General features: G+C 38.1%; 1 protein-coding gene across 6 annotated transcripts in view; it reads left to right on the top strand.

Moving 5' to 3' along the window:
* Positions 1-23,752, top strand: part of WAC (WW domain containing adaptor with coiled-coil) — a 54,049-nt gene extending 30,297 nt beyond the window's left edge. For 2 of the 6 annotated variants that reach the window (XM_085227178.1, XM_085227176.1), the window contains exons 9-16: positions 6,038-6,283; positions 8,001-8,123; positions 9,116-9,264; positions 12,955-13,073; positions 15,786-15,929; positions 18,917-19,103; positions 20,971-21,098; positions 23,538-23,752. In XM_085227178.1, the coding sequence (XP_085083304.1) occupies positions 6,038-6,283; positions 8,001-8,123; positions 9,116-9,264; positions 12,955-13,073; positions 15,786-15,929; positions 18,917-19,103; positions 20,971-21,098; positions 23,538-23,607 (1,166 nt within the window). In that variant the 3' untranslated portion in view covers positions 23,608-23,752. The remainder of the gene's footprint in view (positions 1-6,037; positions 6,284-8,000; positions 8,124-9,115; positions 9,265-12,954; positions 13,074-15,785; positions 15,930-18,916; positions 19,104-20,970; positions 21,099-23,537) is intronic. The other 4 variants (XM_085227179.1, XM_085227181.1, XM_085227177.1 and 1 more) reach the window with 3 other exon arrangements.
* The last annotated feature ends 3,808 nt before the right edge of the window (positions 23,753-27,560 follow it).

Raw genomic sequence — 27,560 nt, 5'->3', positions numbered from 1 at the left:
AACATGCTCCTGATATCACTGCATCTTCTTTGGCCGAGTTTTGCAGTTCTAAGTTTATTGCTCAGTTCATACAGTGGTTGCAAAAAACTACATTAGTGAGACTGTTGGAGGTTTCTTTCACTGTTTCATACTTGTTTGCTGAGCATTGCTGTTATGTTCATTTTGGCAATAGAGCTAAAAATACAAAAACTTCTCTGAGACTGGAGTAATCCAATATGAATAGAGTACGGTTGGGAATTTTTGTATTTCAGAGGTTTTGAGCACAGTTGAGAGCCCAGTTACTGTTGTTGGTGTTATTGCATTTGTCCAAACTTTTTCAAAATGCATCTTCTAAAAATATCTATGTATCTTGCTGTAGCTGAATGTTCTTCATAGGTGAAATTGAATTAAAAAGCTCAGTGTGACTCACACTGCACAGAGAACTTGGTGGAAAACACTCTCTGGACTGTACACATAAGTACTTCAGGTGAATGCATTACAATTCTTAGTCATTAGCAGTAAGTCAAGTAGTTTGGTGAGCTGTTCTGCAAGTTATTTAATTAATAGAGCAGCTGCGAGCTTTATGGGGCAATAAGGCATTGGTTTTCTGAACATTTTGCAGTGCTATTTCCCCTCCACGGTGAGCACACTGAGAGCACGTGTGATTGTTGCTAACTGACCAGAGATTGAACTCCAGCTCACAAATGTGCTGAGTGAGTAAGGATGAAGTGCTGAATTCAGATGACTTCAAGTGCATTTTGTTCTGTTCAAAATAAAATTTAATAGGAAAAGCTAATTGGAATACTCAAGGGGTCACATTAATAATTTAGAAATTATGCAGTCAGCCCTAAGTGGGAAATTTCCATGTCATTTAAATAATAAAAACCTTTGGAATAAATCTTTTTGCATATATGACAGAAAAAGAGGCAGCTACCTACAACAGTCTTGCAAAGCTGCTTGATGTTTAGAGGATAATACCGGCCTTTGGGTTGTCAGGAAGAGGACTGTGAGGGAAGTTGGCGTGCAGAAAATCCGTTTTCTCATCTCCCTTTTTCCCTTGGGAACACTGAGCCTGGACAGCTGAGCAGTAGCAGACAAAGGAAGGAGGAGTGTTGTAGGCACAGATGGAATGTGGCTGTGGAGCTGGGTAGGCCTCTGGTGAGACAGGGTCTTCACCTGTGCATTAATCCTGGTCTGATAAACTCTTTTCATCTGAAGCGTTGTAGGCTGAAAACACATCCCAGAATGAGATACACTGGGTCCTGTTTTGCTGAGGAGCAGCACAGTATTGTTATGAAGGGGCCATAATTAATGACAGCAAGATTCAGCAGCGTTTTAATTTACTGCCTCAAACTTTGGGAATAGAAGCGTTTGCCTTCTTGTCCCCAGGCTGTCGTTGGAGAACTCTGTGGTGCAGCTGCCAAAATTAATCTGCCGTATTTTTCTGAAAGGATTACTTGTCCTTTTTGCTTAGGAATCCATACTGCTTTGGAATATCCAGCGGAATGTTTCAGCTCTGACTTGAGATGACTTTTCAGGGACAAACAGTGGCCTCCAGTGACTTCCTTTCAGCTGCCCTTTTGTGAAACCTGCAGCGTGGATGTGCCTTTGTCGTATTGGTTCTTGTCATAGGGAGTACTGCCTTATGTCTCAGACTTGTCTCCTTTTAGGCTAAAAGATGTGATCACAGGTCACAGTCCAGCAGAGTAATTATAAACAGAAAGCCCTTTCCTAATGATGATTGTCTTAAAAAATGCTCCATTCTACTGTATAACCACTTACTAAGCTCATCATGCAGCTGTAAGTTAAGCCCCAAGCTTAACTGTTTTTTTTTTTTTTTCGCTATCTAGTTTGTTTTCATGTTTTTTTGGACAGCTTTAGCTTTGGCCTCATGGTTCAGAAACTTGTTTTGGTGTCAGTGTATGTAGGCTTTATCCAATCATTGTTTGTTGGTTTTGTTTGCTTTTTTTTTCAGAAAGCATGCTGTATGTTTCATATTGTTAAGACAAAGTGAATTGATGGATTTTTTTTCTTCTAGAAGTTTTCTTAAAAAGCTCTTGAAGTCAAAAGGTTTTTCCCTGCCTGGTGATGTTTTTTACTTTGCTTTGGAACAGCGATCTTAACGGAAGAACTCAAATCATGAAATTTTCCACAAGTGAAAAGATTATAGTGGATGTTACGCTCTTGGTTTTAATTTTTTGTTTTGTTTTGTTTATTGAATAATTTCATTTGGGACTTCATGATAGTAGCTGAAATTGTATGTGACATTAGGGTCATCTGTGTAGTATTTGTTTACAAGTTGCTGTTGACAATGAAGGGACCGCAGAGTTACTCTGTCCAATGCCAAGCGGTTTTAGCTCATCATCATCTAATACTTTTACAGGCCTTTCAACATAGTTGATCTTTTCTTTAAGAATACTTCTAACAGACACAAGATATGCATGTTCTGCTTGTAAAAATATGCTTAGGTTCAGAGTTAATCTGTGTTGATGTATTAATAGTTAAAAGCAGATTTACGAATGACTGCCATTTTAGATAATACTAGAATCCTTATTTTGCAGTGATACTGCATGTAGTACCTTGTTTATGAGCAAGGTACTGTATTGACTCAGGTACAGACCAGTGTATCAGAGCTGTAAAAACTGACTGACACTTGTAAAGAAATCTAAACGTTCTCAGTATTTTGTTCTCTTCAGATGTGTTTTGTGGTGGTTGAGATCTGAAATGCGAGTTACAGGTCTATGTAATTCCAAATATAATATAATTCCAAATAAAGGTAATTAAAAATCTACTTTTACAGAAGTGGCCTGTATTTCAGATTTTTTAGCATGTAGGATTTCCATTGTAAAGAAGAAAATGGCTTTTCAAGCTGCTTGAAAAGAACAAATGCTTCCACAAGCATACTTTTGTCAATTCTGATTTGGCAAAAAAACCTTTGTACCCTTTGTACTGTGCACATTTAGATGGTTATGAAGGCATAGATGTAGTCCTCTGTTACATCTAGACCGCTGTTTCTGTAGTTAATGGTCTCAAAAGCTGACAGTATTAGTGTTGGCCATGAACTTTTTTTTCCACATCATTTTCTCAAGGTGTTTAGTTCATGTGACTGTACAAAAACTCTGTCTTCATAGATGTGTTTTAACACATACATAAAACTTCCACAATAGTACAGTTGCAGGACAGTGTTTCCACATTGTTCAAAAGGAATCATTTTGATTGTGTCATTTTGGTTAGTATTCTTGTAGCGGAGAAGCTCTCCAAACTCAAGTACTTCTGAAGGCTCCCTGGCACTCAGTGGTTTTGTATGACAGATTCTAAGTCCTTTTGGACAAGAAGTGAACAAATACTCAGGACTCATTGAAGGTTTGCCTCCACTGCATTGCTCATTCAACTTTGCCTTTGATTCAGTGTTTTTTTTGCGTGCGTACAAAACTGCAGCGTGGGTGAAAACTACTTGGAAATGCTTGCTGTGGTGGTATGGTTTGAAGCTCTAGAACTGCTCGTGTGAATTAATACTATATTAGTGAGCTTTTTCCTTGCTTAAAGCAGTTCATTTCTTCTTTTAACCACTGGTTGTACAGAAACGTTGGTCTGATCCAGTGCCAAGAAAAGAATTCAATCTAGCTGTGAAATCTTCTCTACATTAAGTACATCTAGCTATTAGTTCTGGTAGTTGCTTAAGTGTTTGGTTGGGTTTCAGTTGGTTTATTTTCTGTTCTTTTTGGGGTGTTTTTGTTTCTTTTTAAATCAGGGTCATCGCAGCCACCCTCACCTCCCTCCTTCCCTTCCCCAAAGGTTCGCAGAGTCATGGGGTGTAAGACTTACAAGCACTTACCTGTCCCATTCTGCCAATTTCCCTTGCTTTAATCTGCCAGTACATGCATATGACAGATACAGATTCTGTTCAGACTTTATGGTGTGATAAGATTCTTGCTTACTTGATGTATCTTGAATTCCTTTAATTTTGCTAAACTAACTTGGAACACCTTAGCATTGTAAGATTTTGTATGCAGTATTTCTGCAGCAGACTAATGGCTCAGTGCATTCATGGGGAGGGCTGGTACATCGTCGATTGTCCTGGTCATGTTCCTGAAAAATGTATAAAGTTTTTGTAACCTCTTCTTTTTTTCTCTTCAGTCTTTGTAATGCTTCTTGTTCCTTTATGTTATTTCAAGTTTTAAGTTCTTCTTATGAAAGCAGGTGCCTTTACAAATACAGTCAAATCAATCTTTTGTCCGAAGGTGTTTGTAACTAGACAAGCTATGTCTTTTTTACAAACTTGCCTGAAAGATTAGGCTGTGTCTATATGCCTTCGCCTTCACATCCTTACAAGCAGTCAAATTTGAGTTCTTCAGCATTTCTTCTAGTTTAGGTTTCTCAGCTAATTAGCAACAAAGCTATTTCCAGTGTTGGAGGCCTGCTATGAAGTTTCTGTGCAGAAGAGAAGAGAAACTGTGCAGAAGTTTTTTTTGTTTTTTTTTTTTTTTTCATTTTAACTGAGAAGTATAGAAGTATAATTTCATTGGATTTTCATTTTGGTACTCCCTTCAATCACTCTTTTAAATTTTTTTTAGTGTTCTTCTCCAATCTAGAATCAAACTCAAAATGTGTAATTAAGGCTGTCGGAAAATTACAGCTTCTAGGAATTGTGTGACACTTTGTTCTCAAGTGGTAGAAAGAAACAAGACCTTTTGATTTTTCTTCTGTACTAGAAGTCAACATCTTCTTATCTTTAATATCTCTCCAAAGGAAAAACAAAACAAACAAACAAACAAAATGAAATGCTTAGAGAGCAGTTTTCCCTCGCAGTTACTTTAGCTTTCGTTTGGATTTTTTTTACCTGAAGTGTATCTCTGTGAATCTGTATTGATGTTCTCTCCCCAGTCTGAGGTGGGTTTAAAATTTCAGTATTGTGGGCAAGCATTGTAAATGAGATCTGGGATCTGTACCCATCTTTCCACTTGTCATCCAGGTTGTTTGGTACTTTAGGGCCTCAGGTGGAGTTGAAAGGAGGAAGTGAGAGAACGGGAAGCAGGAATTGAAATGTGGTGATCCAGGCTTCTGAAAGGAAGGGTATTTGAAGTGACTGTATACCCATAGTTAGTGGAGATATTTTCAGTGCAGGAATTTCTTAAGGTACTGGAATGCAGGAGAGACTTTCATACTAACTGAAAGTCAAATTTAAAACTTGTTGATTAACTCAGATCATATCATGGCATTTTTCTTCTAATTAGGCCCAATTTAACTGAATAATTTGTACAATATAACTAATAATTTAAGCACTAGGCTTAATTAGCAATTAGCAATTACTTGCTAAAAAGAGAATAAGAAAGTAAAGGAAATAGATCTTAATGTTTGAGAAGAAGCTGATGAGTTTGAAATTAATTATGAGCAAGTACACATTCAGATGTTTTTCTCCTGTGTGGTGGGGATGCTAACAACTCTTGTTTTAAATTTCTAGTACAAATTATCATCCTAACTATAATCCTGAGCATTGTAGCTGGATTGTATATGACAGACTCAGTCTTTTTCTAGCTTTTTAAATCTGGTTTCTGAATAAATGAAGTACATCTTATTCCCTCCCTCAAATTTTGACATATTAACCTATCTGTTTGTAAGTCCACAGACTTTTTAATGCTTTTTGTCACTCAAGACAAAACTCAAGAAAGCTTGGAGTGCATGATAAAAACATTTCACAAGAGAATATGTACTGCTAAAGAGAACATCAATGAGGAATTTTTGACTTAAGTTTGTCTTAATAACTCAGAGTACGTTGGAGGTGGGTGGGAAGCGTTTGTCATGTTGACAGCTTTCCATCCGATTCTTGGAAGTAAAAGTATTTTGAGTGTGCATCTAATACATATTAAGTTTAGTAACCCAATTGACACTATTTATGAAATATCTTCAGTTTTTGTTACATGAATATTTGTATGTATCTCTTCATCTTATAATGGTATTTAATAGTTTGATCCTCTGAATTTAATATGAATATTTTACTAGTGAGGAGTTACGAGGCTGTACTGAGGAAAATGAAAATTATTCTTCGCCTTCTATTTAGAGTCTGCATCCGTGGACAAGACTGTATCCCATTCTTGCACAACTCCTTCTACATCTTCTGCTTCTGGACTGAATCCAGCTTCTGCACCTGCTTCATCAGCTCCTACAGTTCCTGTCTCACCTGTCCCACAGTCACCAATTCCTCCATTACTTCAGGACCCAAATCTCCTTCGACAGTTGCTGCCTGCTCTACAAGCCACATTGCAGCTTAATAATTCTAGCGTAGATATATCTAAAATCAATGAAGGTAAGGATTCTTCAGAGTTCATGTAATCTTTTACTTATGCACAATAGTATACTGTAGGTGGTTAAATTGTAGTAAATTCCACTATCACCTTAAATGAAAAGTAAATAAATCTCTACTTGAAGTGAGGGTTGTTAGTTACCTTGTTTTTCTGTTCAGCCTTTTAAAATTAGCCAGATGATGTTTAAGATTAATATGCTTGTGAATTTTGATGTACCTGAGAGGTTTTCATTGAGGCCAGGGATGTATCAACTATGCAAATGTTCTCTTACTCAAAGTTTAGTTAGTTTTTCACATGTTTTGTGCAGTGTTCTTTGTTTTCTGTAGTCTGAGCTGCCATCCTAGTAGCGTTTGCAAATATCAAAACTTTTAGTGCTTTGGAAGTTGCTTATCAATTTTTTTTATTTAACGGAATATGTTGGCCTCTGAGTAAGATGGTGTATCACTAACTTTGCTGGCAAGCTAAATTTAGTGCATCTACTTCAATTTTGCCGGATAGGCTTTGTTTGTTAGAAGAATTTTTACAACTCGGTGTAATACCTTTCATTGCAAGAACAGGTGGAGGTGGTGCATTTTGATCGTTGTTTTTTCTACTGAGATTTCTGCATGTGGCATATTAATGTAAGAGGAACTGTTGTGCAATGGGTTTTTTATTTCAATTTGTTCTGCACTGATCATCAATTTAAATAGGAGGCAAAACATTTGCATGTAGTGCCCAGAGATCTTTAATCTTCTAAAAGTGTAAACCATGAAAATGATCAAATTTTACTTTAAACTTGGGAATTTTTCCGTAACATTTCTTTCTGTGGAAAAAAGTCTCAGTTGGTTTCCTTTTAATCAACAAATGTGGTTTCATCAGTAGTCCAGGTTATTGTCTTTTTTTTTCTGTGCTGGGAGGAGCTCTTGTAACTCTTTATTTGCATGAGGTTGGACTGAAAAAGTAGGAGAACCACAGTTGGTTGGGTTGAAAAATGACAGGTTCTATTATGTGTCCTGCTGTATTCTGTTGGAAAGTCACTAACTTAAATTCCCAGGCTTTTCTTTGCACGTACCTGAGCAGCAGCTGTGTTTAGTGCTGCTGTGATAGCAGAAGGGCCTGGCTGACATGCAGATGGGCAGCGTGACTTCAACTTGCACAGTGGGGCTGCCCTCATCATGCACATAATGCAGAGAAAAATAAGGGCTTTTGGATTTTTAACATGAAAAACGTTTCTTTTTCCTCTAGCAGGAAGTTTCTTTTCCCCCATAATTGGTATTGTAAGTTTTAGTGTTTCTTGAATTGGGAATAGTGTTTACCTCTACCTTCCTGAAACCTCTTTTAGTGAGCTGAAGTGATGCTGGTTTATTTCTTCACCATTATTATTATTATTATTATTTTTAATTACAGTCATTTTTTAAAAGTTCATTCTTCTTTACTGTAATCATAAATTGAATAAATGTTATCTTTATTTATAATAATTATAATTGATCCGTAAGATTAAGCTGAAGAGTTGAACTTAGTTTTTAAAAGATTATTTTTTTTCAATGAATGTCCTAAATTACTAAATAAAGGGCTTGGTTAAACATGCCAAGCATTCACGAGATGAATTTATGTTATTGATCACGTGGTTTTCTGATCTGTCATGGATGTGGGGAAAAGCAGTTTCAGACTGGCTAAATACATTTAACAGCTTAAACTTATGTTCTAGAATTGTCAGTAAAACGTAATGTTTGCTTTTAGTTCTAACAGCAGCTGTGACACAAGCCTCTCTGCAGTCTATACTCCATAAAATTCTTACTGCTGGACCATCTGCTTTCAATATCACTTCCCTAATTTCTCAAGCAGCACAACTGTCTACGCAAGGTATTAAAAGTTATCTTTTTTACTCATGTAAAGTAGTGAAGTTGTATTTTATAAAGGCTGATACAACTGAAACTTGTAGAAGCTGTTTCATGTCATGTCTTTGGCCACATGATGCAGAGTATGTTGAATGACTTCTTTTTCCAAAGATACGAAACCTTAACTCAGGGAACCAGAAGCTGGCAAGTAACTAAATATATGTACTGCTGTCTTGCCTTTTGGGCTTTTCTTTGTATGTTAACTAAGTTACATACGAGCAGCGTGAAACATGAAAGTTTATTCTGAACCTTTATAAGACTTAATGTTTTTTTATTATATTAAAAATAACTCTTCAGTATTTGAACACCCTTCATGCTCACACTGTGCAACTGTGACTGTTGAGGCAGGCTTGAGTTCTTGAAAGTGAGTTAATTCTATCTCGTGTTATTTGTAGACTTTTGTAAGTAATTTTCAGCTTCTAAGCATGGTATTACTTCAGATATCATTAGTACATTCTGGTTTGTAACTTCATGCTAGAAACTGAAACCAAAACAATACATGCAGCTTTTACATTGAGTAGATAAGCAGTATTATACACATAGTAACTTTTAACAAGTAAAACATGAGGGTTTGGTTGTTTTGTTCATTTGTTTTGGTGATTAGATGCCTAGAGTGAATGAATAGATTTCTAAGTATAGTGTTTGTGCATTCTCTCAGTTAAATTCAGTTGAGCACTCTGAAATAGAAATCACAAGTGAAACTAATTTAATCTCTTCAAGTGTAAAAAAGCATTGTACAAAGGCTTCTTCCTTGCTTTCCACTTCTGCCAGGTTTTAGAAATGAATGGTTTGGGGAAAATACAAATCTTTAGCTGAAGTTGTTGAATATTTGATTGTTCCAGTTGTTTATTTCCCCTCTGTTTCTAATGGAATCTGTTTGTGTAATATCTAATACACAATACTGTGAAATACTGGAAGAAAATCTATTTCACACTGAGATATGGTTGTTCTTCACAGCTCAGCCATCTAATCAGTCTCCAATGTCTTTAACATCTGATGCCTCATCACCAAGATCATATGTATCTCCCAGAATAAGCACGCCTCAGACTAATACCGTTCCACTTAAGCCTTTGATGACTACACCACCGGTATCATCACAGCAGAAGGTAAGCTCCTTTTGATTTATGGCATACTGCAGTAGGAAACCACTCAAGGTAATAGTAAGTATTAATGCTGTGTATTTCAGGTACTAACTGCTACATGTAGGATGACAATAACCGTGTTATCTTTCTCAGTAGGAACAAAAACAACTGGGAGCAACTGTAGGCAATTTCTCAGTACAATGCTAGTATCTTGTAATACACTTTTTTGTTTATTCTTGAAGAAAATCTTGTACTCACTTAAGATGCTGTCATATGCGGTAGTAGTGTCTGGAAATATTAATAAGAGATCAGTATTGTAGCATACTTAAAAGAAAAACTTTCTACAAAGGGAACAGCTGATACACTTCTTTGTGCTTTAGCCAATAAATGATTATTGGATTGAGAGAAAAATTCTTAGCAATTCTTAGCTTTGATTTTTCCTTGGCACAGTCTCAGATCTGGTTCTAGGTGTTTACAAGGTCAGTAACATCACTTTCCTTTTCCTCCCTACTCCCTTTACCTTTGTTCTTTCATAATTTCTTAATTGGATAAGTGGCAGGTTCTTCCTAGAAGTGACATGTGAAAGAACTTTTTTTTTTTTTTTTGTGATTCCCTCTTGTTGGTCACTGCTCAGAAGAAAGAATGTGGTTTGCTGCAAATAGCATAGGAAAGTTAAGAAGCAGTTGGACACCTTGTGTAATATCAGTGTAAGAAGTATGACTGTAGACTTTAGAATGGGAACAGCTTTGCGTGACTTTTTTTCTTCCCCCTAATTTTTTTTTTCTGCCTGTTTTCACCCTTGCATGTAGCTGAGATACCTTCCTCTCAAAAGTCTGCTATGAAGACAACCTCTTACGATTTGAGGGCCATAAATAAATAATCTTATCTTCAGGAGGATGGATTACATTCCTTATTTGAATATAAACACGTAATTTTCTTGAGTTGTTTCATAAAGAAAACCAATTATTCCCACAGGTGGTTTTTTATGATTGGCAGTGATTTGTGAAAGCCTAATGTGTATGAATCCTTCTACTTGTATTTGTTTCTGTCCTTGGAGAGCATCATGAGTCGATGTGGTCACATCTGATGTCTAGCCAACAAGTACTGAAATCATCATGTAGCAGACTTGTATCTAAGAAGGGAACGTGTGTGGTGTTTTCAAATCCCAGGATAGGACAAATAACTCTGAGGGTTTTTTGTGTTTTCTGTTGGTTTGTTGTTTTTTCCTGTTTTTTTTTTTTGGTTTGTTTGTTTGTCTGTTTGTTTTGAAGTTATTTACTTTCAGTAGTCTGAAGTTGGTCTCTTCTGGTCTCTGCACGCCTGAAATATGGATCTGCTTTATAAAAGTTTTGGCAACTACATTGTGAAGATTTCAAAATCTTAATCCTTTGCAGTCTTCTGTATCTTCTTATTTGCAAGACATTTATCCTTGTCTTGTAAACAGCTTCTTTAGTATTTATTGTAACTGCAAAGTTGTTTTCCTACAACTGCACAAATAAATGTGCACCCACTGCCCGCCATGAACTCCAACATTATGCCTGTGTAGTAGGTGTTGTAGTGGTAAAGTATTTCTTCAGAGAAAAGGAAGGCAAGCCAAGTGCTCTAAGTAGGGCCGGTATGTCTTGGTAGACCAGCTGTATAATTGAAGTTGCTTTTGGGCACACAAGCCTTCCCTGAGGTTTCCAGTGGAAGCAAACTTCGAGGCTAAATGCTGGTTTGAGAAGAGTTGGTCTGAGTCGTAACTGTAGCAGTGGTGCCACTCCAAGATGGAGTGGGAGAAGGGTTATTTTATGCTTTGTTTGCTATGATGATCACTTCTTCCAGGCTAGGTTTTGTGATTACTTACAGTCACTGACCTGGCATCAAGGTTTTCACCTTTTCTGAAGTAGGGTATTGTATGTTTTATTGGTGTGTATATGTAAGTTCTTCTGCAACTGATGTCCATGTTTTGATGAGCGTGCTGGGGCATATAAGTTGAAATTGCTCTACTTTAATCCAACTTTCTTTCGAAGATTGCAACTCTGGTGTTTTGTGTGTTGTACGTATTACATACATGAGAAATTTTTGTCCTGTCCCTCTGTGAAAAAGTTCTAAGTCCTACTACTCTGGGATATAAGCAGTAAAACTTTATTTTTTTAAGGCACCTTGAGTAACTTAACAGATCTTCTAAGAATCAGTAACGCTTGGCAACTTGAGTCTTTTTGAGGTTTGGTGCTAGCAACAGAGCTGTTGAAATATTAATGTGAACTGTTAGTCCCAGAAGTAGCAAATTCTGGTTCAGCAGCAGATAATTTTCCAGATCAGTAAGAGCTTTCTTGATGTTTGTTGTAGTCACAGAATTACATTCCAGCAATCAATATCAAGATGCAAACTTTGGTTAGAACTCAATGTAAGTTAGTCCAGATGTGGTGCTGTGCCAGGACACTGTTCCAGAACACAGGCTGGTTGGTGTAGGTGCTTCTGTGCAGTAGGTAGGTAGAGCTGAAGTGGTACTGTGCAGGAAAAGCCCAGTGCAACGTGGGCAGTTGTGCTGGCTGGCTCTGGAGACAACATGGGTTGTAAGTCAGGCTTGTTCCTTAGGGCTGCACAGACACAGTATACTGCTTTTTAAATTGAAGTTGGTGTGTCTGCCTGGAGAAATGCATGGGAAAATGTGGAATAGCTAAGAAGATTTATAGCTTCTTTAATAGTGCTTTTTTTTTTTTCCCCAATGAATCCTGTTTGGTTTTTTTTCTTATAATCATTTTAAAATTGTGTGGGTTTTTTTTTTTTACTAGCTAAGGAGCTAGTTAGTATCTTACTTTAGATCTGCAAGGTGATGGTGATATTTGCAACCAGACTTCCTTTTGAAATTATTCCTTGTGTTAGAACAATATCAACAGTTATGTCTGTTCACACGGTAAGCAAAACGTAGGCATAGATGACAAAGTTTTTCATGTTGCACATTTCATAAAGATATTTAGTCTTTTCAGAAATCAATTTATGAATTACTGGTATTCCATCTTCCTTAGCTGTATAGTTCTGTTGATTTCAACTGAGATGATCACTGTGTATTCTTACAGTAATGTAAATTTTTCTCTTTACCAACACTGCTATTCAGACTGTTTTGGCTTTTTGTGATAATCTGAAAAGGTAGATTTTTCTCTTGGATGTAGGTTTGAGATTGCATTAGTATTTTGTTTGTATTTAAATAAACGAACTTGCATCCTGAGTTTATTTTAACAGTGTCTGGTTAGTCACTGATGTCTGTTTCCAAAATTGAGAGAATATCTGGAGTTTCTGATAACCACTAGCTGGTAATCTACACCATCTTGGTGTCAGCAAATGTCAGACAGGTGTCCTGACTTAAATTTTTGTCTATAGAATCTACAATCAGTTTTTAAGTAATAGGGAGGGAGAAAAATTATCAGCTTGATTTTTCAGGTGAGAAGGCAGATGGGTAATTTTGGAGCTACTTCCTCTCTTGCATCTTCTTTAAAAAGGGTTACACACATGGGAGGAGAAAGAATTTTGACCTCCAGTTACTGTAACTTGAGCATACACTCATAAGTTACAGTTCTTCTTTTCATCTTGTTGTAGCTCAGAAATGCACAGTAAGCAAACAAACAGAGCCTCTTGAAGAATAAGAAACTTCCATCAATGTTAAGATGTAAGTTCCCTGTTTTCCTGATAGTCACTGTGCAGGAAACCTAATGAAGGTTTCGAACTTTTCAGGTTGCTACTCCAGGAGTTAAACAAGGACCAGCTTCACAGTCAGCACCTCAGCAGCCGGTAATAGCTGACAAGCAGGCAGGTCACGAACCTGCGTCTCCTCGAAGTCTTCAGCGCTCAAGGTACGTTGAAATACTTCTCTGTGCTGTCTTGTGTTTCTGTTCTGAATCCACTGTGTGTGATACGCGTTGCAGTTTGTGGATTCTTGGCTTCTTTACTGACCATATGGTTTAACTCTGCTACTGCTGGGAGGATGTGTCTAACATATCTTTATTACAGATCTCACGTGGTAGGCTCTCAGCATTTGGACCACTTCTCAGAGTTGTGTTCACAGAAGCAAAATGAAATTCTTATTTCTGACTCGTTGCTCAGGAATCAATTATAAAAGTTATTCCTTGTATTCCGATTCTGAGTTTGGAATTTTTTATTTTCTATGTAGTTAAGAGATTAAGGGCTTTAACTGGCTTAGTGTTAGATGCTGATGATGTCTTACTGTAGTGTCGTTTGTTTGTTTTAAATCATTGAGGGCTTTTATGCAATGTTGACTGCTTTAAACTTCATTCTGATCTTTGTCAGATGTCTAACCTAAAACTTACATTACTCAGTGGGTGGAACAACCAAACAATGTATCAGCTTCAGCATCTCGTAATTATGGATATTGCTGTTTAATTCTTTCTTAATAGTAGTACCAATGATAAATTAATGTTTTGCAACCAACTAAATCTTTTTGGTAAGGGAAGTACACATTTTTTTTTTTTAAGGAGTAGATTTTAGGGAACAGCTCCTAATCAGCAGACCCTCTTGTTGTTTGCTGATCATCATTTCCCAATAGGCAGTCTTACTGAAGAGGGATAGATACTTTCTTGGTCAAATTGTGGTGGGTTGCAGTCAGTCTGAGGTGATCCTGGTGAGTGTTTTTCTGCTATTCCATACCCTTACCTTTTCAAGTTTTAGGACTTCCTGCCCTGGCATATATGCACTACCCACATCCAGTTATCTTCAGAGATCTGTTGAGCCTCTACAAACCATTGCTGCACTTGGCATCAGCATTGTGCTGGCAAAGGGAAGCTGAATTTGACCCAGCAGCTATACAGCCGGATCAGAAGAGTCACACAGGGCAGCAACGTCCCCTGTTTGAGTAGGAGAGACACGGGGAAGCAGTGCACAAGTAGAGGAGAGTGTGCAGCCTGTTATCAAAGATACTATGACAGTATCTTTTTTCAACTAAAATCTTGATAGTAGTTGGTATCCTGTATCTTTTAAATGGTTGGATATTTGTGGCAGCGATATGTCATGACAAGTGTATGCATTTCTACTTCCTTGGAAAGTTGCAAAAAAACGGAGGATTAAGGAATGGGTTCCAGTGCTGTGGAACTGAGCAGAAATGGACTGGTTGAGATGCAGATTTACTCATCTCCAAAAGATTTCCTATAACTGAACTAGAATAGAACAATTTTTAACTTGCCAGGAGAAAACAGTCAGATTTGGGCTGCTTCCGAGTCTGAGTCCCTGATGTCCTTTTACACAAATGAACAGCATAACAACCTAAACTGTGAACAAGTGGTCCAGAAAGAGGCTGTATGAATGGAGGCATTGCTTTCCTACAGGATGCCAGTTTAAACATGGGTTCCTTGTGCAGAAGCTGGTAACTAAGTTTCCTTTGCTTTGATAAGTATCAGAAGTCTTAAGTAAATAGAGCTAATACATATTTTCACCTTCTTTTGGAGAAAGTACTGTCTAAGAAACATTGGAATGGCTATTTTGAAAGAAAAGGCATCACAAAGTTAGCTTTTTTTCTAAGAGATAATTCCAAAGACATACTATAAATTATCACTACTTTAAAAATAGGACTAAATGAGTGCCTCAGTAATTAGTCAAGATACTGGTTTCTCTTTATAAAGAATTGGGAATATTTTTCTCTTAATCTAGAAAATGAAAAACTGCTGGAGGGATGTCTTTCCTCCCCATTTTTTACATACTGTAAGATTTTATAGTAGTGTATTTCACAACCATCCTGTTTCCATGTTTGTGTACACATGCTTTATCCTGTCTGGAAGCATTTTATTGCCTGTGGCACAGACAGTCTGTAATTCATTTAGCAGGTAAGGGGGGTATTTGCTGGTAGTGAAGCAATAGGAAACCTAACAGTAGTTTTGTATCATTGCCGCATTGCTAGCTCCCCCTGCTGCTGACATGGAAGTACTGGGATATTTTAGTACTAGGATATTTTAGGACAGTATTTTTATTCATAGTTAAGATGCACGTTTATTTTTCAGAAGCTCACAGATTTTAGTTATTCCCTGAAACATTTGTGATATGTTGAAGAGATTTCTACTCATTATGTAGGAGTCAAAAGTTGGGATGATAAATGAGAAGGCAAGTCACAGGGATACTTCGATTCCACTGCAACTGAGGCTTAAATAGATATCATAGATCATGTGTCAGTTCTGCTTAGTTAGTCAACATAGCCTTTCTCTAAGCCATCAATATGCTGATGCTGTATGGATGCATAAAATCATAGAATAATTTAGGTTGGTAGGGACTTCTGGTTATGATCTAGTCCTAAATCCAACTCAAACTAGAACCAAAATGACCTTCGAATATCTCTGAAGAAAGGGATTTTGCAGGCTCTGAGCATCTCTTGAATGTTTGACTGCTCTTATAGTGGTTTTTTTTTTTTCTTTTTCCATTCTTTCAACTTGTTTCTCTGCCTCTTGGCTTATCACTGTGCTTCTCTGGGAGGATCCTGGCTTTATCTGCTCTCCCTGTAGATAGCTGAAGATATTAAGAAGATCCTTCAGCTCTTTCTTCCAGCCTCTGTTTTTTTTTTCCAGACGGAACAAATCCAGTTCCTCTAGCTTCTCCTGGCATGGCATGTGCTTCAGCCCCCTTATCAGCTCTGTGGTCCTCTGCTGGATTCCTTTGGTATGGCAGCTTTTCTTGCCTGGTTTTGAGCTCCCTACTACACAGCACTCCAGGTACTGTGTATCTTAAAAGCTCTGAACAAAGAGAAGGAATGCTGTATTCAACCATGTTCTTGCTAATACAGCCCAGCATGTGCTTGGCCTGCTTTGCCACAGGAATACGTTCCTGACTTGCGTTTAACTTGTCTGCCAGGATCCTCAGGTCCTTTTCTGCAAATCTGTTTTCTGCCCACTCAGTGCCCAGCCTGTTACATTTCAGTGGGGTTATTCCAGTGTTGCTGCAAAGGATTATTCCAACCTGAGCTGCAGGACTTTGCATCTGCCTTCTTTAAAAATTGATTCTTGTCTCTGTTCCCATCGCTCTGAATAACAGTCTGCCCTCCCACGTGTTGACTGCTCCTCCTAGTTTGGTGTGATCTGCAAACTTACTGAAGATGCACTCAGTAGTAGCATCTATATTGTAAATAAAGACACTGAACAGTATTGACCCCCCTGAGTATGGATCAGCAAAGGACAGCATTAGCTTCTGGCTTTCACCTGGACTTTGTACTGCTGATTTTGTACTGCTGGTTCAACCCTTTGAGCCCAGCAATCCAGTCAGCTTTTCATTCACTTTACGCATGAAATATGGACATGGATGACTGAGGAGTTAGATGATAAGAAAACTATGGAGAAACCATGTCAAAGGCCTTGTTGAAGACATCATCACTGCTTTTCCCTTCCTCTGAGGTTGGTTTGGCATAATCTGTCCTTGCCAGATCTATGCTGGCTCTCTGTTTTGCTTTTTAGCCTTTAATGTTCTTGGAAGTGGATTCCAGGAAGACTTGTTCCATAGGTTTTACAGTGACTGTGGTTAGGTCAGCAGGCTGTAGTGTCTGTGCTCCTTGTGCTTGCAGTAGGTGACTGCAACATTTGCTTTTTTCCCCATTCTCAACAAACTTGTCTTCTCACCGTGATCCTTCAACGTGATACAGTATCTCAGTGCATGCCTTTAGTGCATACTGTCTGGTTTAATTGCTCCTTAACTTATTCCTCTGCTGCAGCCTAATACTTCCCTTGTTTTGACTCTGCTGATGCACTCAGGCACATGAGGGGCCTGAGAGCAGACCATAACAAAAAAGAAAAAAAAGAAAAAAAAAGATTAAAAAAATAACTGAGTATTCTGGCCTTATTCATGTCTTTTGTCACTAGATTCCCGTGCCTTAGAGAAGGGCAGCCCCTCTCTTAGTCTCAGTGTTAGTCTTTCTTCGGCTGTGCATCTATAGCCCTTTTTGCCCTTCACATTCTTGGTTAGTTTCAACTCCAGCTTCAAAATCTAAATGCCATTTTTCCTCATCAACAGAATGTTTCTAATGTTAAGTGCTTGTACTTTTAAGTGGTTGTAAAGTGGTTAGGCCAATTACTGAAGAGAATACATAGCAAAAAAAAAAAACTTATTTTTTCCAGTTATGTCATTTTCACACTACTTCTGCTGCCTGAAATCAGAGGAGATTTGTATATATAATTCTAAGAACACTACCTGCCAAATCTTTCTGCATAATTTAAAAAAGTTTGGGGGCACTGAAAGGAACAAGGTTCAACAGAGGAAGTTTTGGAGTGGAGCAAAAGTCTTTGTTGCTGTACAGCAGTATGCTGTACCTAATTTGTAGACTGTTTGTTTGGAAAACTGCTGTACTTTGCAAGTGTCAGTGATTAGGGCAAAACTCTGGGCAGTGGACTGTGAAGATAGTTGCACTGTGCTAAGATGTTGTGTCAGTCCTCAGGTTACTTGATGAATTTGTAATACTTGCAGACTCTTATTGTGCTCAAGTTTGCTGCTCCCTTAAGAGGCTGGTGAGGACAGAGGCAGTCTGTTGTCATCCTGACCTGTCCTTGTCCCTGCTGACATGCTTTAGCTGGCACTATCCTGCCTCTTAGGAAAATGCAAGAGTGGAGTTCCACTCTGTGAGTGGAGAGGCAGTGGGGGTGATCAGGAAAATACTAGAAAGGGGATACAAGCAAGCAGAAACCTTGTTTTGACAGAGGATAGGGGAGTAAAAAAGGGCACATGCTGAAACTTCAGCTGTTAAGCTTTCTCAGCCTGCATTACTGCCCATCCAAGGTAAGTTCTTGTAGAAGATCAGATTGCCTGGATAGCAGCACTTGCAGAGAAGAGGCAAACCTTGGTAGTAGGATACAAGGCAACCACCTCAAGTTGCACATGAGGAGGTTTAGGTTGAATATCAGGAATAATTTATTTATGGAAGAAAGTCACTTAGGCATTGAGCAGGCTGCTCAGGGAACTGGAAGTCGCCATTCCTGGAAGCATTTAAGAGACGTGTGGATGTCATGCTTAGGGGCATGGGTTAGTGGCGGACTGCGGTGTTAAGTGGATAGCTGGGCTTTTTATGATCTTGAATGTCTTTTCCAGCCTCAGTGGTTGTATGATTCTGATCCTTCATTTGATGAAGGGAATAAAACAGTTTTGATGGTGGTGGAATTTTTTTTTTTTTTTTTTTTTTTTGCTTCTGTGAACAAACTCCAGCAAATGATTAACAACCAGAAAAATGACAGTGTGAATATGTTCAAGTAAAGCAATCAGAACGTACTGCTGCTGTATAACTTCCGATCTCTTCAGTACCTGAAGTGAGGATGTACAAAATTTAAGTGTCACTTAAGGCATTTGTGTTTTGGCATTGCTAAACAGTTAAACTTGAAAGTCCATACAGTTATATTTTTAGACTGGGACAACACTCTTTGTGCTTAATAATTACCATGACACTAAAATATAGCTGCAACCTACATTTCTTTAAGTTAGATAGATTAAAAAGAAACAACAGAAAAAACCCAAACAACCAGAAAAACTCGGCCATGTAGCACTCAAACCATTTGCATACACCTAAGAGGTTTGAGAATAAGTGTTTCACGTTTGATATACTGGAAGTATTTGCCTTCCGTTGATTTATATGCTTTATGTGACTGGAAGCAGGGAATTTCTTGTGTTAGTTTTTCTGTGTTTACATATTTTTAGATCCTTACTTTTTGACATTTCTTTCTTCCAGTAGTCAAAGAAGCCCATCACCAGGTCCAAATCATACCTCTAGCACTAGTGCATCAAATTCAACACCTGCACCACAGAATCCATCTGTACGACCCACCTGTTCATTAACACCTACGCTAGCAGCACACTTCAATGAAAACCTTATAAAGCATGTTCAAGGCTGGCCTGCAGACCATGCGGAAAAGCAGGTGAGTACACTTCTGCTCTGTTTCTTCAGGAAATGCTGAATGGGTAGCTTAAAAACTCTTTTTTGTCAGCCACGTTGCTTTTTCTAGAAATTAGAAGGATCTTTAAGGGAAACATGCTGGTCCTATTCCAGAAAAAGGGAAGAGGTGGGAGGTTAGGCCAGACCTCCAGGTCTGATGTGTGATGGCTGTTTACTAGCTGAGACCTTTCAGTCTTACTTTCATATACCTGTGCTTTTGAAATCCTCTCCAATAGAAAAATAGTGATCATTGTAAATACTTTCTTTTACTGACAAAGTTTGATTAAATTTACAAACAACATAAATTTCAACAGATCTTTTATTAAAATTTTTGTTATGTGAAAAATGTGAAGAATTCAGTGACAGTGTTAAACTATTTGAGAGCGATCCGCAGTTTGAGTCACTGAGTTGTTAGCTCTTCACAGAAAAAAGAACTGTGCCTTGTTTGTTGAATCCAGTTTTTAAGTTGATGTAGAGCTCAGACTGAATGTAAGCCTTTCTTTTATCTTTTTTTTTTCTCTTCACATACTGAAATCCATAGAATTCATCGTCCTTCTAAGTACATGGCAGCAATATAGGGAAACTGGATGCACGTCAGCTACTTAGAATGTGTTATTCAAAGAAACCATATTGGTTATTGTGTCCAGTTGAAGTGTTTTCTGTCAAAGGCAATCCAGTTTGATGGTCTAGGTCAGATACTAATCTTACTTAGCCCATCTTACTTTGGTCTTCTGAAGAACAACTGCACGCTGCCTCAAGCCTACATTGGAAGCTTTTGGCAAGTAACTTGCAGGATTACTCTTAGAAGCGCTGTTTCTGTTGATTCTGTTATGGGTTTTATAGTTTGTTGGCTTGGTTTTTTCCTCTATTAATTTTTAAATATGATTTTAAGACATTGACAACCTGTATTGAGTCAAACCACCATTGCCATGAAATGCGGAAATGATGAGTGCAGTCATTTCTTGCTGTGGCTTTGGCCTGATACTCAGAGATTTTAAGTTGGCAGTGTTATTTTCACTGTGTGCTGAATTGAGAATATCTCCCAATGTAGAAAATATGAATATGTACATTTTTTTCGGTCATTTTTTCCCCTCCAATATCAGTAATAAATGGAAGCAAAACAGCTAATACTGTGAAGTCATGTGCCCTGTTGGATGCTCTTACCACTGTGCTGAGTGTTTACATACTGTACTTACATCATATGAAAGTGTTGTTAGTAGATCAGTTTTGAATAGTCACACCTGAGTTAACTGGAGTCACATATCCAGTTCAGTGACAAGAAATGGTAGGAATGGTAAGAAATGTGCCTGCTGTGCAGAAAGGCCATTCCTTTTGAATTTCCACATCAGCTCATCTCTGCTTGAGTAGTGGAAATGTTGAAGTAAAGGAGTTCGTCTACAAGAGAAAAACCTGAAGAGGGTGATGAATTTTTATTTTTTTTTTCATAAAGTTGCTGAAAAGAAAATGGCATTCAGCTGTTTTTGTCAGCAAGGCTTGGATGAGAAATGAAAGTTGGTCATGAGCCCTGTTGTGTGCCATCTTCAAGATGGTTGAAGAAAGGTTTGTTAGGGTTAAGGAAATCTAAATCACCCCTTCCAGCATCACCCTGGGTTATGCAACATATTAACACCCTACATTGTTCTTTTCTGATTCTAAGTGGACATTTGTAGAGCACTCATGACATTTGTAATGTACTTTTGATTTGATTTACAGTACATTCAGAAGTCACAGCGCTGTAGAAGTTACAGTGCTTGCTGTTCTGAGATGCACTCACCAAGCAGTCTTTTGGCTACAGCCTGTTGTTTCCAGTACTTGACTCAAATTCTGACTTTTCTATTTCACTGTTGTAGGCATCAAGATTACGTGAGGAAGCCCATAACATGGGAAGTGTTCATATGTCAGAAATTTGTACTGAATTAAAGAATTTAAGATCTTTAGTTCGAGTATGTGAAATTCAAGCAACTTTGCGTGAGCAAAGGTAAGCATGTTTGTTTTCAAAATAGCAATTTGGTGGTTTTCAAGGTGGTATTAGAATTGCCATACTGATCTGAGCAGTAATTATTGATGGCTTTATAAGTATGCTGATGGTTAACAAAATTTAAAAGCTGTCTTTCCTGTATACGACCTACCTGTTTTCTACACAGATACGTCTTGACAGTGAATAGGGCCAGATACGCTTACACAGATGGAAAAGAAATATATTTCCAGATACACTAGTTTAGAATAAATCTACAATATCCTTCAATACATGATGCAGATGCACGTCTACATTGTTTATACTGGTCTTAAATACTAAGTTTGAGTGAGACGTTGGGTCTAAAGCTGGAATAGGTTTGAAGAATTCTTATTGATACACACTAAGGTAAAATTAGTGTTTGTTGGTTAGGTAAGAGATATTTGAGAAGGTGTTAGGAGTTCTCAGGGAAACAGTTCTTCAGGGAAAACAGACTTCTTAAGTCATTCGAAGAGGTTGTCATTAACAGTGTGGCTGTTATTGTTTCTAAAATGTTTATTCTTTCATAGCTTCATAACATAAGTTACAATTCTTGCAGGATATTTAATCAGCAGCTTTGTTTCTTACAGATGAAATAAAATGTCTTAGTAAACTCTTCTGTATCTTAAAGACAGTTTTATCTGACGTACTGTCAGGTGTCATTGTTCAGCTTGCTAAATGGAGCTTTGTTTCCTGTACACTCTGTCTTTAAGCCATCGATGGATAGTGATTACTCTGACTCTGAATAGCAAGTGATAGCAAGTTTCTTTTGTTTTTGCTGCCATCCCAAGGACATGGCATAAATAACAGCTTGTGGGGCAAGAGGGAAGGCCTTCACAAAGCCAGTATCAATATCAAACATCAAGCCAATCAACTTGAATAATGATATAATTTGCACAGAATAGATCTATTTAAATTTGTTGTAAAACAGAACTCAAAGTATATTGTTTTAATCATAACTGGTAGCATGCAAAATGACACTCTTCATTGGCTGATAGATTTCCCATGCTTTCACCTTTTGATCTTAGTGTGTTTATTTTCAGTGTCCTGATTTTTATATTTTTACCTACTTTTCAGTAGAAAATTGCCTTTTAGTGAATCATAGAATGGCCTGGGTTGAAAAGGACCACAATGATCATGTAGTTTCAACCCCCCTGCTACAGGCAGGGCCTCCTGACCGCCAGACCAGGCTGCCCAGATCCACATCCAGCCTGGCTTTGAATGCTACTTGGAATGGGGCATCCACAACCAGCTGAACTAAGGATATATTTGAGAAATGTTCAGAAAAAATCTGCTGAAGTGGACATGCTATCTGTATCAAAATTGCTCTGGACTAGCAGAATATTTATATAGTATTTCAGCTTTTTCTTAAAGTTTTCTTCATATGCTTGCATTGCACTTCAACATTGGGAAAAGTTGCTACAAAATACTCATTACAAATTCTGGGAAACTGTCTAAACCATATGTTTGTTAATTGAAGCAACTGTTTATGCCAGTTCAGTAGAAGGAATGATTTACCTAGAAATGTAATAGATTTCTTAGTTACATGTTACTTGTTGCAGCTTCTTTTCATTAGATGTCTTTTAACGATCAAATACTTTGAGGTAGGAATTTCCCCTGACTAGAAGCTGCCTTTAGAATGTTTTTCTTCTGCCAGTCACAGAGAGAAATGCTAGAAAGAAGAGATTCTGAGAAGAAAACTTCTTTGTTTAAAACTTGTTCACTGAATTACATATGAAATGAATTTATGGGCTCTGTACATGGCTGGTTCAAACTAAAATACATCAGGCCGCATTATGGAGATAATTTTTTTAGGGAAACAAAAGCATATGTAACTCTTCTGCCTGCACCCCATCTAAATATGGGGAGGAAATAAGTAGAAAGGCGTGAGGACAACAGCTTGTATTTCTAATGGCATTGTGTCTCCAAGAACAGGCAAATTTAGATAGAAGACGCGACTGTGAGAAGAAACCTTTAACCTCTTTTCCACCAAAGGCCCTGGGGCTGGGCTGTGAACAGAGCAGCTCCATGTTTGGTGAAAACTTCAGAGTGTTTTGAGTTGTCGTACAGTTTGGAAAACTGCATGACACAGATGTAATACCATTCTTCTGAATATTCATTGTACTCTTCTCGTGTGTCCTTTCTCTCGAAGTTCAGATGAATAGTAGGCTTGAATGTCCCTGTGTTTCAGTCATAATGAAAGTTGGCAAGTTAATTTTCTAAATCAAGGAACGAAGTAGTGCAGATCTCTGCCTGCACGGGGAATCTGTAGCTGATGGAATATATTAGGAATTAATTAAAAATATTTAAGTTTACTGATAGAGCTAAGAAGCTTGGCATTTTTCAGTGGAATTCTAGGTACATTTCTGTGCATCTCTATATGATGGAAATGTGTATACTAATTAATTTTTTTTTCTCTTGCAGGATACTATTTTTGAGACAACAAATTAAAGAACTTGAAAAGCTAAAGAATCAGAATTCCTTCATGGTGTGAAAAGTTATAAACAATTGCACATGGTTTTGAGTACAGGAACTATTAAACTGATGCCCAGTCTTAACACTTTTGAGCTGCATTTGAGTAGACTTTGGACCGTTGAGCTGGGCAGAAAAAAAGATGACATGGGGAAGGGGACAGGAGGGAGTCAAATTCAGGGGAAAGATACAAGAATGATTTGTAAAACCCTTGAAATGTAGATTTATTGTAGATGTATTCTTCACGTTGTAAATATGTTTTGTAGAGTGAAGCCATGGGAAGCCATGTGTATCAGAGCTTAGACATCCAAAACTAATCGATGCTGAGGTGGCTAAATACCTAGCCTTTTACATGTAAACCTGTCTGCAAAATTAGCTTTCTTTTTTTTTTTTTTTTTTTTTTTTTTTTTAGTTAATTTATCATTCAGAAATCTTGCATTTCCTAAAATTCAATGCAAGCGCCAGGCGATCTGTGTCTAAGGCTGCAACAATTGGGGTAATGTACAAAAATACCATGAAACAACTGTTTCCACACTTGCACCGAATCAAGAGCAGTGCTTCTCCATTTCTGTTTTACAGAGAAATGTTTCTCATTTTCTGTGTTCCATTTCCCCGTGAAATCCTAAATCTGATTTTATCCATTTTTTTTAATGCTTCTAATTTTCTCTTTTCTTAAGGCACTGTTGCTATGGCACTTTTTCTATAATCTTTTCATTCCTGTGTACAGTAGCTTAAAATTGCAGTGATTGAGCATAACCCACTTGTTTGTATAAATTATTGAAACGTATTTCCATTTGCACCCTGTAAGAATGGACTTATAGTACTGCTGGGCATGTGTGCTGAAAGTACATTACTTGCTCAATTATAAAGAAATAGCCCAATGAACATGTTAACATGGTTGTGGGAGGGGAAAGAGGAAAAAAAAAAAAAGAAGCTAGTCAGATGTGAATTGTATCTGTTGTAATAAACATGTTAAAACAAAGAAACACTGGTTTTCATTTCCTTTGGTCAACACATTAAATTTTGGTCTGTTTGGGGACTCTTTATTAGAACTGTTCTTGTTGAACGTTTTTGTACTTAAATAATTCCTCAAGGGAGGTTTTGTTTAAAACTTGTAAACAGGAAATTGTGTATAAAATATTTAACAAAATATAAAATTCAACAAGAATGATTTAAGACACCTCCTCCAACAGTTGTCATATGTTAACTCCTGGTTTACTTGTCTTGATATTATGACATTTCATTTCGAAGGATGTTTGTGTTGTAGCTAACTGTTCAAGTCTGGTGCTGACTGCTGTTCTTAACCATCACAAAACGCTGAATTTGTGTAATTGGAGCAACCCGCCGTTTGAGAATGGTGGCAAAGCTCAGCTTTGTATATTGTTTCCTAAAGTATATTAAAAATAAAAAAGAAACTATTGCTACTACAAAATAAACGTGACTTTTTCTTTGCTTAAAAACAACAACGAAAACAGCAATGGTGCTACTAGTTCAGTATTTACAGCAGTTTGTGTTATCATAGCTTGTTGAGTAAGAAAGGTTATGGGTGATGAAATAAAAGAGAACGACAAAGGTATTGACGTGTGATGCCACATGTTTTGTTTCCAGAAAATACTGTCTTTTAGCTCCAGAAACATCACTTGACTTTCTTTTGCTTCGTCTGATGTTGAATGATCTTGGGCTGATTTTTATTTATTTTTTTTAAGCAGACTTTAATTAGTGGAGATTGAACGCCCCGTGCTAACAAAGCATTGTGAATGAAGTAAATGGAAATAGCCAACAAGAAAAAATAAGAACTTGTAGTTGTTCTTCACTTTTTAATCTAGTTGGTGCTTGACTGTTTCATATTGTGCAAATGTTTGGTTTTGCCCAGAAACTGGGCATATTAGAATCATGAATTAATTAGTTTTAATATGCGTCATTTCTGCCGAGGGCAGAGCAACACAAGGCTTCCTCAGACTTAGATTTGCCTCTCATCCCAGTTCTTGGGGTGCTCGCGTCCTGGGGTTGCCCTGGCGCAGGGAACCAGTGAAGCTGCTGGAAGTACAGGAGGTTTCACCAGTGCATGTCTTTTGTTGTATTGCGGTTCAGTTATTCTCCAAGTCAGAGATTGCTTCACTCATAATGGATATGTGGTGCCTGTTTTTTTCATGGGTTTTGTTTTCTTTTGATTGGTAGATCACCTTCTGTAACATCCTGCATCAGCGAACCTCACAAGTTAGTTGTGTGCTGTTTCAGAGCTCTGTGACTCACAGACCTACATACACGTTGGCTTATTTTGCAAAGTTATTTTCAGTTGTGATAATTTTGCATTCCAGTTACCTCTCTCGTCAGCTATTTGTTAAGTTCAAGTATCTTTTCTCTCTTCCATCTTCAACAGGCATTTGGAAAAATTGGCTTTGGTATCTGTAGGCACTGGCTCTGTTCTGACTTCCCTGGCTGCCTGCATTCTGCCGCCATACTAATTCAGCAGGAAGTGCTCCTGGAAGATGCTCTTTCCTACAGATTTCTGCATTTCCCAACCAACATGTTTTGGCTGAAGATCCCATCTGGAAGAAAGGACATAGGATTTTCTACCAGTTAGGGCTCCAGCTGGCTAAGGATCAGGCAGTGGCAAAGCATTTTTGTCCACCGTAGCAACATCACTAACCCACCTGTTGTGACACTTAGAGAAGAGGCTGGTGAGTTTTGTCTCCCAGGGAAGCGACCTGAACAGGCCCTGCTGAATCTGCTGGGCTGTAGAGCAGCCAGCACTGCGCAGCTCAGTGTATCTGACTTTGCACACCAGGTTTGCAAACACGACTCGAACAACCCCATCTTTTCAGGTGGTTTTTTCAATACAGCTGACGGTATTTTGTTGCCTGCTGCGTCATGCGTGCCAGAGAGAATGTGCAGAGAGATACTGTTCAATTCACTTCTGTGTGCAGCACCTTGTTGAAATCTCAGGATTTGAGCTGAGTGCTCAGAATAGTCTTACTGTGTTAAAAGAAAATCCAATTAATTCTGGGTAGTACTGTCAGAATCATCCATACCAATGGGTAGAATCGTGTGAAGACTTTTACATTAATTCTATTCCTCTCCTTCTGCCAAGTTCTTACAGTTGGCAGCGTGTAGCTGCCTGTTGGTGTGCTGCCTTTCAGTGCTCTGAACAGCTTCCTTCTGCCTGCCCAGCCTGATCTGTTGTCAAGATCGTATGTGCTTCTTTGTCCAAGATTCGGCGTCTGGGTCTTTTTTCAGCTTAATTGGGATGCTGTCAGAGTTCGGCTGAGGTTCCTGTCCTTCTGCTAGATGCTTCCTCTTCAGCAGCAGAGAGCTTGTGTACCGGGAAGAGCTCTCTGGCAAAGTGACCAAAGCCTGTGGCAGATGGTGCTACAGAAGGTGGATGTGCTGTCAGTCATTCTGGACTGCAGGACAGTGCCAGCAGGCCCTGTTGTCCCATTGCTTCCATCCAGGCTCATGTAGCTGCTGCTCCCACAGAGTAAAGGTTTTTTCTTTCTTCTGTGTTTTGAACTGTTGAGGGTTCAGCTCCCCCAGTAAATTGTCTTTTTGAAATGGGAAAGTTATTGAATTGCTGACAGCATTTCTCCATCTTCACTTGCTAAATAAAACCACCTTTCTGTTTGCAGTAATATTGCCAGTAGAAGCACAGGTAAGTGGACCTTTTGATATTGTTCTTTTGTTAGGATAAAAGTACTCAGATTTCACTTGCAGCTAGGGTGGTATCTGCATCTCACTCAGAATATTTTTGGGGGATGTTTTGTTATCCCTTGGCATCTCTTAACCTGAACAGTCAGAGATGTAGGGTGTGTGTAGGTGAGCACAACGTATCTAACTGCGATAGGACAAGGTCCTGAGGGACTCCTGTTGCATTCATGCGTGGCTTCATCAGGAAGAATACCTGGTTGAGGGTGAGGTTTCACACAGTTAGAGCTCACTTAAGGAAAGGTCTGTTCTTACTGCTATCACTTCCCTGCA

Source organism: Meleagris gallopavo, chromosome 6 (genome assembly GCF_905368555.1).
Source record: "Meleagris gallopavo chromosome 6, MGAL_WU_HG_1.1, whole genome shotgun sequence".
In the NCBI taxonomy this organism is placed as follows: Eukaryota; Metazoa; Chordata; class Aves; order Galliformes; family Phasianidae; genus Meleagris; species Meleagris gallopavo.
The sequence above is the reverse complement of the archived record's forward strand: the minus strand, read 5'-3'. Positions and strand labels throughout refer to the sequence as shown.